General features: G+C 36.8%; 1 protein-coding gene across 2 annotated transcripts in view; it reads left to right on the top strand.

Moving 5' to 3' along the window:
* The window catches only part of LOC136041415 (ATP-binding cassette sub-family E member 1-like), a 43,701-nt gene that overhangs the window by 13,663 nt on the left and 16,343 nt on the right, over positions 1–13,695 (top strand). For both annotated transcript variants that reach the window (XM_065726074.1, XM_065726083.1), the window contains exons 5-8: positions 1,256–1,442; positions 5,263–5,384; positions 6,594–6,760; positions 9,315–9,548. In XM_065726074.1, coding sequence (XP_065582146.1) covers positions 1,256–1,442; positions 5,263–5,384; positions 6,594–6,760; positions 9,315–9,548 — 710 coding nt within the window. The remainder of the gene's footprint in view (positions 1–1,255; positions 1,443–5,262; positions 5,385–6,593; positions 6,761–9,314; positions 9,549–13,695) is intronic.

Below are 13,695 nucleotides of genomic sequence, written 5' to 3'. Positions count from 1 at the left end.
ACAAGATCTAATTATTTTAGCGGCCATACTTGGTGGGCAAAATCTATTTTCTGATCTGTTTCTATTCAATGTACTGGAATTTTTACTTTTTGGATCTTTCATATAAATGAGGTTAAATTAAGTCCTTGCACCATCTTACAGCAAGGCCTTAAGGTACTAAGAATCTTCTTGAAACTTTGGTATCCTATCCACAAAACTGAAGACACAATTGAGCACCTTGGTTCAAATTAAGAATTATGTGGGCTGTATGCTTGTTTCACATCACTATTAACTAATTCTTTATAACGCGTCCCCGGTCAACTCTTGACAGCGAACATAATTTTCTTAACCTTTTCATCGTAATAAATTACTCTGAAGAAAAACATCATAATTGCTCATTAATAAAAAGTGTAAAAATAGTTTGATTATCTGAATTATACCTCTGCTCTCTAGGGGGGAGGGGTTCAGGCCTCCTGTGGCTTAAGTCATTTAGTAGTAAAGATGGAAAGTTTTGAGATAGAAAATATACTATTTGGACCTAGCCAACTGGGCTGAAAGGTTTCCTGAGAAACGATCAAAAGCATAGTAAGAAGAAAATTAGGGGATTTTTTCTTTAACTTGATATTAAGATGCATAGCATAGAGTCTACGACATAAGCCAATAAGAAAACATAGAATTCCAAAGTTGTTCTACTTTTCAGCAGGAAAGCACGATGGTAATACTAGGCTCTGTGTTAGGCTTGTTCGACAGAGCATAGGCTAATAAGTTAATACGACCCATCACGTGTCTTTAATAAGTTAGGATTCCTATAACCCAAGTGACACTTTTTTGTCTTTTTTTTTTGTCCCTTTTTTTTTTAACTGGAAAGCCAGAGGATCCCATGGAAACCAATTTATGATGAAAATACCTCAACAATCACACTGATTTATATAAACTTCATGCAAGCTGGTTTCTGATTGGTGGACCATTTTTAGCTCTCATAGGCTATTTGACATTCTCTGTAACTTGATGTAAGTGATGATGCTTCTGTCAGAGGGAAATGAGCATAAATTAAATAGACTGGAAAACAGTGCATTTTTTACTTTTTTTCTGAAAAACGAGTTCTGGGCCTTTGTATATAACTTTTTGGGGAGGGGGGAGGATGGCATTTATTTATTTTTGTAAAATAATAAGTTTAATTAGTTACTAATTAATGGCAAATTAGTTTCAGGGCACCCATTGCAAAGAAGACAGTCTTGGCGTTGACCTCTATATAATATATATTTTTTTTTTATAGAGCTGACGCATATTAGAAATAGACAAATAACAGATCTTAGTGGTGGTGAACTTCAGCGTTTTGCTATTGCAGTAGTGTGTGTTCAAAAGGCTGATGTTTATATGTTTGACGAACCTTCAAGTTACCTAGATGTGAAGCAGAGACTTAATGCAGCCGTTTCTATTCGTAACTTGGTGAACCCCGATAGGTATACTTTCTACTTTGAATGTGATAAAACTGTCTCAATTTGTGATTGCTCTTGGCATTTGATACTAACAGGTGAAATATTAAATAAGGTTGTTTTTTTTATGGCACTTGGTATTAACCAAGTGACATATAGCAGTCGCCAATTCTGTCGGTCTGTCGGTCTGTCTGTCGGTCTGTCTGTCGGTCTGTCTGTCGGTCTGTCTGTCGGTCCCGGTTTTGCTACTTTAGGCACTTCCAGGTAAGCTAGGACGATGAAATTTGGCAAGCGTATCAGGGACCGGACCAGATTAAATTAGAAATAGTCGTTTTCCCGATTTGACCATCTGGGGGGGAGTGGGGGCCCGGTTAATTCGCAAAAAATAGAAAAAATGAAGTATTTTTAACTTATCAGCGGGTATTTGGATCTTAATGAAATTTGATGTTTGGAATGATATTGTGTCTTAGAGCTCTTATTTTTAATCCCGACCGGATCTGATGACATTGGGGGGAGTTGGAGGGGGGAAACCTAAAGTCCCGGTTTTGCTACTTTAGGCACTTCCAGGTTAGCTAGGACGATGAAATTTGGCAAGCGTATCAGGGACCGGACCAGATTAAATTAGAAATAGTCGTTTTCCCGATTTGACCATCTGGGGGGGGGAGAAGGGGCCGGTTAATTCGGAAAAATAGAAAAAATGAAGTATTTTTAACTTATGAGCGGGTGATTGGATCTTAATGAAATTTGATGTTTGGAATGATATTGTGTCTCAGAGCTCTTATTTTAAATCCCGACTGGGTCTGATGACATTGGGGGGAGTTGGAGGGGGGAAACCTAAAATCTTGGAAAACACTTAGAGTAGAGGGATCGGGATGAAACTTGATGGGAAAAATAAGCGCAAGTCCCAGATACATGATTGACATAATCGGAACTTATTTGCTCTCTTTGGGGTAGTTGGGAGGGGGGGAGTAAGTCTTAAAAATTAGAAAAATGAGGTATTTTCAACTTACGAACGGGTGATCGGATCTCAATGAAATTTGATGTTTAGAAGGATATCGTGTCTTAGAGCTCTTATTTTAAATCCCGACCGGATCTGGTGATGGGGGCGGGGAGTTGGGAGGGGGAAACCTAAAACTTGGAAAACACTTAGAGTGGAGGGATCGGGATGAAACATGGTGGGAAAAATAAACACAAGTCCTAGATAGATGATTGACATAAACGGAACGGATCCGCTCTCTTTTGGGTAGTTGGGGGGGGGGTTAATTCTGAAAAATTAGAAAAAATGAGGTATTTTTAACTTACGAATGGGTGATTGGATCTCCATGAAATTTGATTTTTAGAAGGATATCGTGGCTCAAAGCTCTTATTTTAAATCCTGACCGGATCTGGTGACATTGGGGGAAGTTTGGGGTGGGGAGACCTAAAATGATGGGAAACCCTTAGATTGGAAGGATTGGGATGAAACTTGGTTGGAAAAATAAGCAAAAGTCTTGCATACGTAATTTACATAATTGGAACGGATCCGCTCAATTGCGGGGGGGGGGGGTAATTCTGAAAAATAAGAAAAATAACGTATTTTTAACTTACGAAGGAGTGATCGGATCTTCATGAAACTTCATATTTAGAAGGACCTCGTAACTCTGATATCTTATTTTAAATCTCAACCGGATCAAACGTAATTGGGGGGGGGACAGTTGGGGGGACCGGAAATCTTAGAAAATACTTAAAGCGGTGAGATCAGGATGAAACTGGATGGGAAGAATAGAAACCTGTCTAAGATACGTGACTGACATAACTGGACCGGATCTGCTCTCTTTGGTGGAATTGGGAGGGGGGAGGTAATTTTGAAAATTGAGGTATTTGTAACTTACGAAAGGGTGACCAGATCTTAATGAAATTTGATATTTAGAAGGATCTTGTGCTATAAAGTTTAACTTTAGGTTCTGACCTTCTCACAAGTGCCAAATGAGCTCTTGGCTCTTGGCTCTTCCGACCTCGTCCAAATGAGCTCTTGGCTCTTCCGACCTCGTACCATATGAGCTCTCGGCTCTTCCGACCTCGTCACAAGTGCCATATGAGCTCTTAGCTCTTGTCTCTTTTTCTGGACAGTGTTTAAATACATTTGCAATATCCGAATATTTCGGCCAGATAAAGATACACTAACCTAATAGTTGTTTTGCAGCTATGCAATACTGACAACCGTTTTTATTATGGGATAAATGGTTTGTTATTATCGCTAATTTATTATGGAGTGCATACTCGTTTCTCGTCAAATGCGCCACCCCGCGAGAAGTTGACTTCTGAAACGGGGAGTTTCTAAGATTAACTTTTTGAAACTTATAAGCCAATTCGCTATCTAGATTTGTTTGCTCTATACTATTCTAGCCCTACTCGAATCAAAATTGTTATATGTTCAATCAAATACCGGAAATTGCCACTTTGTGGGGCGATGTCTTTTTGTCCTTAAAAGGATGACTAAAATATATTACCCTTCTCGAGAAAAATACAAGATATCTTATTTTAAAAGTGGAGCTTCAATCTCTGCTTTATGGCAATGGGACATGTTGAAGTTCATGGTACAATTTTCATCCAGATTACCGCTTTTTTGGGATTGTTTTTTCTCCCTTTTTGTACAATTACATACAATTTCTTCTGCTAAAAACATTTGACGGGTAGATCTATGAACCTTGGATAAGCTAAACTCTAGCATCGAATTTAGGGAACTGCAGCTAAACGCTAACGTATAGTTTATAGGGGGGATGACCCCCTCACTTATGGAATGGTTCTTGTTGGTTTTCAGTTTTAACGTCACTTTTTACTTTAATTTGGAAAGACTTAGTTTATTACTACATTTCTGTTTGTTTAAATATAATACTGGGAATGATCCTCAATATGAAGAGAGCTACCATCCCCTGAATCCCTCACTCTTTACGTTGATAAGGGGATGTCTGAAAGGCCAAAAATTATTTTTCATACTTTGGTTTCAAAATTTTTCAGGGGGGATGTCGTCATTAGACGTGTATTGCTCCCGGGGATGCCACCCACCCCTTCCGCCTCTTTGCAAGAAAGACTAATTTCTAGTGTTCTCAATTGTCTTTCACCGAAAGTGATATTGGAGTTTAAATATATAATTTAACGCCTCTAAAAAGCTTAAGTAAGCTCAGTTTTCAGTAAAGTGCTTGTAAATAAATCTACTAGTAGAGATAGTTCATACCTTTTCGTATATACATTTTCTCTAGGTTCTTTATAACTTTATTTAAAAGTAAAGCGTTGCAAAAAATTTCAGCTGATTGACAGACTTTAGGCTCTGAACGGTTTACAGTACAGGGTCCAGTTGATAAAAAAAAGGATAAAGATCCTCCTGAGCCATTACTGGCGCATAGGGTGTCGAGTCGACGTTTCAGTTGCTGAGTGTTTTTTACAGGGACAAGTAGCAGTCTTGTCGCCCAGGTGGCTATGAATCATTAAAAGTCTCTGTGGATGCTTCTGCTCATAGTCGCGAGGCAAAGCAAATAGTCTTCTCCTGACCCGTATCAGGGCTACTATAATCATATAGTGGAATTGGTTCTTCTGTGCTAGAGTGATGTGAGAAGATCAACCATAAAACCTATCCCCAGTAAGGCCTTTATAATCTAATTCAGACTGATCTGGTATTAGGAATAAATGAAAATCCATTAATTGCACGCCCATTGGTCTTTGTAAAGATATCTATACTCTCTATTTCTTTAATTTCTCACTTTTATTACTTCTTATTTGTTTTCCTTTTCTTTCTTAGTCAATTACGGTTTTGTCTGAAAGACTGTATTCCTCATTGCCAACCTTTTATATATCTGTGTTTCGATTTCAGGTACATCATTGTTGTAGAGCACGATTTATCAGTTTTAGACTACCTATCTGACTATATTTGCTGTCTGTATGGTACTCCTGGAATTTATGGTGTAGTTACAATGCCTTACTCAGTCAGAGAAGGTTAGTAAAAAATTAGTTTGGTCTCTTTTTTCTTTCTTTGTATTTTCAGTTTCTTGACCAATTAACCTATTTTAGAAGTAGTATCTTTCAATTGTCACTTTTTGATCTCCGTCGGTTTTTTAGCTGTTAGCCTAATAGAACTAAGTATTAAGCTTTTAGTAATGAACTAAATCTTAATTGTTCGGACCTTTCCTAAAACTCCCTCCCAAAAAAAATTGAAAGCCAAAATTCGTTTTATTAATGTACAAGTTACTTAAACATAATGGCACTTGTCAAGAAGATTAATAAGATTGAAGACGCTGAAATACAAAAAGAAACAAAACAAACTACCATTGGTCGTACCAGGTTTTGGATGTGGAAAACCGTTGGAATCTAGTTTAACCTTGTAGATAGAATTAAGTATTAAGTTTTTAGTTACGAACTAAATCTTAATTGTTCGGACCTTTCCTAAAACTCCCTCCCAAAATGGTTTCTAAAAAAAAAAATATAGAAAAAGCATCATCTTCTTTCTTCTCAGAAATAATTCTGAATTAAAAAGAAAAAATTGACTTAGTCACAGGATTTGCCATGTCCAGATTATGGAAGTCGGTCCTAAATTTAAAATCGAAGTTTCATGCTTATGGGCTGACAACCACTAAGGTGTTCTTCTTTAAAGACTAAAATATCGACGATTGGAATAATGAAGATGCAAGGTTTTGGCAGAGGATGGCTGGGCTTCTTCAACCATTTCGATCGTTCTAGCTCATTTCAGAGTGTGAAAGGCTTGTTGTAACTCCCTACTCTTGGCATAAAACAGAGTCCGTCTTTTTAATGGAAAATTAAAGGCGTTTATCACAAATTTACTAACGTAGGAGAAATGAGCATCTAGTCAATTTTTGGCACAGTTTACAATAAAATATTTGAATTGTTGGCAAGCTTTTTGAGGCTTTTCTTTACATGCCCTTACTTAGTCAATTTTTTCCTCAATTCCACTAACTTGCAGTTGATGTTCCTTCGTCGGTTAGGTTTCGACTTCTGTATATTCATTTTTTAATGACGTCGAAGTAGAAAAAAAAGTTCTATTTTTCAGAGAAAAAAGCGCGCTATTTGTCGCAAGACTGCGTTTCCGCATAAGCAGCTCTTTTAATTGTTTCAATTTTTGCTTTCTTTACAATGTGATATATCTATAAGAAAATATATTTAATGTATGTAATTGATGTTTGTTTTTAGGGATCAATATCTTTTTGGATGGTTTTATTCCCACGGAAAATCTACGGTTTCGAGAAGAAGCTTTAACGTTTAAAGTTTCAGAAACTGCAACAGAAGAAGAGATAAAGCGTATGCGGCACTTTGAGTATCCTACCATGAAGAAAACCTTAGGAGAATTCGCCTTGCAAGTAAGATTTACTATCCTGTCTTCCAAAGCCAAATTAGTGCTTATGCTTTATTTTCCTGTAAGTAAGTATTTATTTTATGTTTCCCCCTTATTAAAGACAATCTTTTACTAAGTAAAGTGTATGCAACAATTTGAGTTTGTACAACAGCTGAGTAACAACAATTGGAATACTCAGACATTTTAATTGGAAACAATATCTAGTTTACTCCAAAGGGCTTCTTAAGACAATGAAACCTTGTGGTATGACTTATAACCGTTATATTGAAATGATCTATTCTATTGCATCACTGAACAAAAAGCTTCCATTAGTGAAATGTAATTTGTTTTCAAATTTAGATTATTTTGCAACAGGTGCATTATTCTGTTAAAAGGTAAATTAATATGTTCGGTCGTAGTTCTATAGTAATCTCCCCTTTTAAAATTTACGATTTTTGGAAGAATATTGTTGTCAGATGCGTCTTATTAGGCTATATAAAAAATTAGCATATAAAAAAGGATTTGGTATCAGCCTTGCCGAGTGATGGTCCTTAATTATTATCTAATTTATGTATTTATGTAAGAAAGCCCTTTGTAGAAGGGGGGGGGGATTTCGTATAACTTGTGAATCTTATGAAAATTAAAGGAAAAATCTTGTTTGACACGTAAGAAAAAAAAATCAGTTTCTGTTGGGCTATAAGCTCAAAATATAGTATCAAAATCTTAGTCTTAAAAATGGAGACAGGTTTTTAGTTGTTTTTTTTTAGTTTTGTTATATTGTTTTATTTTTGTAGCATAGAATAGTATTGTATATTATTCCATAAAATATGTTTGAGTAAGTATATTAAGTATATGTGATAGAATAGTAAGTAGAGGAACTATAAGAGAATAGTAAGTAGAGGAACTATAAGAGAATAGTAAGTAGAGGAACTATAAGAGAATAGTAAGTAGAGGCTTTAGTCGTCAGCTGCTAGCATCTTATATTCAGCGCCGTGTTTGCATTGCGTTTGCTTCATTCATTGAAGCAAAGTTTCGCCCTAATAGACCAGCACTGGCAACTCCGTATAACGCCATTGCAATGTCCCATGTTCTTTATTGTGCACCCTTTCGGAAGATTTTTACTCAAATAGGTAAAAGAAAACTTAGATCTCATTACTTCAAGTTTGCCTAGTACCTACTTCACCTTCCACCATGGACAGGAAATAAGAACTGATTAAACCCTACAAGATCACAGGACCATGTGCAGCAGTTGAGAAGCAAATTTGAAATCGTAAGTCAAAGGTTCATAACCACCAGTGGCACAATTTACCTCGACCAGGTGATTTGTTTTATTAGTTGTATTGCTTATTTGTATGCAATGTTTGGTTTGTTTGTTGATTCCTTTGTTTTGTGATTTTTTTTTCATTTTTATTGTTTTCCTTGCTCTGTAATTTTTTTGTTAATCCGACAGGTAATCAATAAATTTATTCATTTATTCATATAATATTTTTTTTACCCGCATCGTATACAATACGATCATATACAATAATAACACTTGCTGACTATAAAAAAGAGAATATACTAAAAAAGAAGAGAAAATATACTTCAATTATGCAACAATGAAATTAACTAAATAGTCGAACTAAGGGATGATGGGGTGAAAATCGATAAAAAGTTGAATTCAATAGGTCTCAATACAGCACGGCAACGCTTAACTGTTACATACGGTACTTCAGACGTATGATTCATTTCAGGGGGAGATAAAGTCAAAATTTACAATATCTAAAATAAAAAGATCGTATTTGTTTAACATCATTTGTCATTAAAAGGTGGTAACAGCCGGAATGGTCGAGAATAGATGATCGCAAAAGTAGAGTAAAGCCTACCCATTGCTCGTCTATTTTACTTTTTCGATCAGAATAGCCGATTTGAATTTATTCTTAACATGACGGGGAGTGCACTACTGTATAAATTGAATTAGTAACTGTAATACCCAACCAACGGAAAGAAGGAACGGAAGGTATGAAAACAACTCTGACAGATCAAGAAAGCGTGAGAAGAAGTCGGACTATCAAAAACTAGAAACTCACATTTATCAACATTAAGAGAAAGACCGATCTTGAAAAACAAACTTTTGAAACCATAACTGAAAGACCTTGCTTACTTTTACATATTAGTAAAAGACCATCCTCATAAGCAAAATATAAAACATCTGATCTAATAATCTAAATAGTTTTATCTATTCTCATCTATTTAACAGAGATACACTCTTTGAATATGCTAGGTGCTGAAACCCATCCTTGCTTGACGTCACGGCATACAGAGACGAAGCATAGATTTACTAAGAAGGCAGTAGGAATTTGAATACCAGAAGCAAAGAAGAAAAATAACTGAAAAATTCAAGCCATTATGAAAAAGGGGAAAAAAGACTTGAATATGAACCACGCTGTTTTACAAAGGTCAAGGGTACGTATATAAAATGGCAACCCTTCAACCAGGCTATTCTTAAGGGTGGAAGAAAAAACATGATGTGCATGTATTTTTATGGTTTTATGGTAAACATCTAGTTATTACGTTACTAAATTTAATTTTATTTACAGGTTGAAGGAGGTGAATTTACAGATGCTGAAATTATTGTGCTACTTGGTGAAAATGGAACAGGGAAGACAACCCTTATTCGGCTGCTGGCGGGTAACTTACGTCCAGACGAAGGAAGCGCAGAAGTTCCCCCTTTGCACATAAGTTATAAGCCACAGAAAATCACAGCCAAATATGAAGGAAAAGTGCGAAGTCTATTGGTGGAGAAGATTAGAGATGCCTTTACTCATGCACAGGTAATCAACTCCATTTACATAAACTGACCTACATTTACAGCAATGCAATTTATGGTAGTAGTAGGCTTTAAATTTGAAAACATTTACATGGCACCCCCCTAGATTCTCCCCTCGCCTTATATTCTACCAATTTTTATTGAAAGTTGGTTTTTTTCGGTCTCTTCATTAAAAAAAGAAAAATGAAAGTTTTCTCTCAATACCCTGTTTTCAAAAACTAATTTTGCCCTTTCCCCTAAATTTTCGTGAATTAGCGCCAATGAAACGGAGGTAAAAAGTCAACACAGAATACGCCCAAAACGTAGTACTCAATAGCTTGAGAAGGTCTAGTTTTCTTTAGAAGATATTGTTCTCTTTGGAAATCAGCAAATAGCTTATGTTTGAATTTTTGTCAAATAAATATGTTGTCAAATTTATGTAATTTGCTTTTTATATTTATTTTCGTAGTTCAACGTGGCAACATTGACAAAAATGCGGTAAGGCCCTGAAGGCTTCATTATTTAAAAACAACCATCAGAAAATGCTTCAAAACTCGAGGTTTTTAGGTATGAATGTTTTTAGCAAAAAAAAAGTTTTTACTTTGATGTTCTTGGCACTTGAAGCGAAAATCTGTTATGTAGATGTGACTTTAAGTAAATTTCCAAACGATATGACATGATAATTTTATGTTTCATATATACAAATAAAAGCCATTTGAATAAACATCTAAAATAAAGTTGTGTGCTCTATAAGTAGGTATTAGGTATTTTTCGAGTTTCGTAAAAACACTTCAAGTTCAACAATAAATTTTGGCCAATTCATGTTGAAGTTTGTAGCCTAGTTGGTGAATGATTGTCCTGTTGTGTTTTGGACCAGGACAACTTAAGGAGCAGACATGTCGCAAAATCTTGCAATTTTGTTATATTAGAACCCAAAGAGTATGGGCAACTTATAGGGGGGTAGGGAACTGGTGCTAGTGTCGACAAAATAAATCTATCAACGCCATCTAGCATTTGGCGAAACTTGGCATTTTTTCGAGTTTCGTAATCGTTTTTCTTTGTCAGGAACTGAGATCAGACACTTACTACCCCCCTAATTTTTACTAATTGCGCTTATTAAATTAAATATTCTTATTGTTACAATGGAAAAATTGTCTTTCAGTTACATTTGCTTTCTCCTTTTTTCGGGTCTGTCCCGTGAATCAGGGAAATCCACAGAACTGACGATTAAAACTAGTTCACGGGAATGACGGGAAATGTGAACTGCGTAAGTTGAATCTGTTCTACCTGAAGACCATGTCAAAGAATGAACTAGTCTTGTAAGGTCAAACTTCCACGGTTCACAGACAAAAATAAACAAAGCTTTAGTATATGTAGTTTAGTGTATATACTCTGCCAATAGAGAGACAGGTTTCGTGTAGACTAAGATAGAAGTAAATAAAATCTCTTTTATAACAAACCAAATTGAAGTGATGTACTTTCAGATTTTTTTGGGAAAAGTTTGTTAGAATTATGACGTCTGGCTAGATAAACTGTGGAAGTGTAAAAAGATCGTCAACAAATTGTTCAATGATTCTGGATTTTATTGGAATCCCGTGCACTCTTGTCAGAGCTGTGGCTACGGTAACTTAAGCCACTGCAGCTTTTGACCACGAGGGAGGTGCCCCAATTGTGAAATTTGCTTAGCTACTTTGCATAGAATTTTATTCGACACGCATATTGTCATATGTTTTTAAAGGATGTAATTCCTTTGACCACGCTGCCCTTCCCTTCAAAATTGAAACGAATATATATTCGTTTCATACCCTTATTCATACTTGTGAGTTGGGTCACTCGCCTAACACTAGGCAGGTAGGGCCCCCTATTAGGCTATGAACGCTTGTTGGTTTGCGAGTTCAGGTGACTTTTTTGGTCAACCCAATAGTTAATTTATGTTTTGTTCGCGTAACTATTTGAGCTTCTAAATTGGGTGCTAAACCTGGCCCAATACTATAGGCAGGTGGGTGAGTCCTGTAAGGCTTTATACCGGACGCTTGTTTGCCTGTGATTCCAGGCAACTTAAAGGTCATGTGTCAATTCTAAAACCTGGTCAACCTGCCTGAGACTCTAGGCGGGTATGTCTCTCCAAAAGCTAACACATCCAATTACATCAAGTTTTGTCCAATTTGAGAGTTATAGCTACTCCTGCCGTTCTCCCGTGCCCTATACTAAAATAATTGGGAAACTTTAGGTCTTCCCGTTGGCCTGCGAGTCCAGAGGACTTTTCTGTCATGTGTCAATCGTAAAACACGGTTGTCCGTCTTAGACTCTAAGCGGACAAGTACAGGGGCGTAGCTCCAGCATTTTTACTGGGAGGCAAGAGGGGATCTACTTCCGTATAATTAATGAGCACGATCTATCCTCCAGGGGAAAGCAGTGGCGGTTCTGGTCTCTTTAATTTGCTTATACTTACAGTAAGTATTAAGAATTATTATATAAGTATTACAGTAAGTATTACTTACTGCCATCTACGACCTTTACTTTATTGTAATAAATATAAAATTTCAAGAATTACTTAATGATTATAATTGTTAGATTATTGATTTCAAATTTACGCCCCTGTAATTTCTGCGGTCGGGGCAAGTGCTCCCTCTTCTAAAACCACCTGGGGGGGGGGTGAAATGTATGTTGGAAAACTAGTGAAAAATATAAGCCTAAATTTGTTTGATGAGTTTGTTCCGAATTTTCTCCCATTAGTCTAAGGGAAAATCAAGTTTTTTTATGGCACTTGGTATTAACCAAGTGACATATAGCGATCGCAAATTCTGTCGGTCTGTCCCGGTTTTGCTACTTTAGGCAATTCCAGGTAAGCTAGGACGATGAAATTTGGCAGGCGTATCAGGGACTGGACCAGATTAAATTAGAAATAGTCTTTTTCTCGATTTGACCATCTGAGGGGGAGTGGGGGGTCGGTTAATTTAGAAAAAATAGAAAAAATGAAGTATTTTTAACTTACGAACGGGTGATGGGATCTTAATGAAATTTTATTTTTGGAAGGATATTGTGTCTCAGAGCTCTTATTTTAAATCCCGACCAGATCCGGTGACATTGGGGGGGGACCTAAAATCTCGGACTTAGAGGATCGGGATCGGATGAAACTTGATGGAAAAAATAATCTTAAGTCCTAAATACGTGATTGACATAACCGGAACGGATCCACTCTCTTTGGGGGAGTTTAGGTGGGGGGAGGGTTAATTCGGAAAAAATAGAAAAATGAGGTATTTTTAACTTACGAAGGAGTGATCGTATCTTAATGAAATTTAATGTTTGGAAGGATATCATGTCTCAGAGCTGTTATTTTAAATCAGATCTGGTGAAATGGAAATTGGGGGGGGGGACCTAAAATCTTGGAAAACGCTTAGAGTGGAGAGATCGGAATGAAACTGGGTGGGAAAAATAAGCACAAGTCCTAGATACGGGACTGACATAACCAGAACGGATCTGCTCTCTTTGGGGGAATTGGGGGGGGGGGTTAATTCCAAAAAATTAGAAAATATGAGGTATTTTTAACTTCCGAGAGAGTGATCGTATCTTAATGAATTTTCATATTTAGAAGGACCTCAAAACTCAGATCTCTTATTTGAAATCCCGACCGGATGCAGTGTCATTAGGGGGGGGGGCAGAAATCTTGGAAAATGCTTAAAGGGGAGAGATCAGGATAAAACTTGGTGGAAAGAATAAGCACAAGTCCAAGATAGGTGACTGACATAACCGGACCGGATCCAATCTCTTTGGTGGAGTTGGGTGGTGGGGTTCAGTGCTTCGGCGAGTTTAGTGCTTCTGGACGTGCTAGGACGATGAAAATTGGTAGGCGTGTCAGGGAGCTGTACAAATTGACTTGATAAAGTCGTTTTCCCCGATTCGACCATCTGGGGGGCTGAAGGGAGAGGAAAAATTAGAAAAATTGATTCATTTTCAACTTAGAATGGGTGATTTGATCTTAATGAATTTTGATATTTAGAAGGACCGTGTGACTCGGGGCTCTTATTTTAAATCCCGACCGGCATTAAGCCTCTGATTTTCGTTTTAAAGCAATCTATTGATTCTTAGAATTTCGCTAGAGCTCATATCGAATCAGCTCTTGGTACAAGTGGCATATGAGCTCTTAGCTCTTGTTTGTTGAAAGGGGCCTT

Source organism: Artemia franciscana, chromosome 2 (genome assembly GCF_032884065.1).
Source record: "Artemia franciscana chromosome 2, ASM3288406v1, whole genome shotgun sequence".
Lineage (NCBI taxonomy): Eukaryota > Metazoa > Arthropoda > Branchiopoda > Anostraca > Artemiidae > Artemia > Artemia franciscana.
Note: the sequence above shows the minus strand (reverse complement) of the source record. Positions and strands in the feature narration are given on the sequence as shown.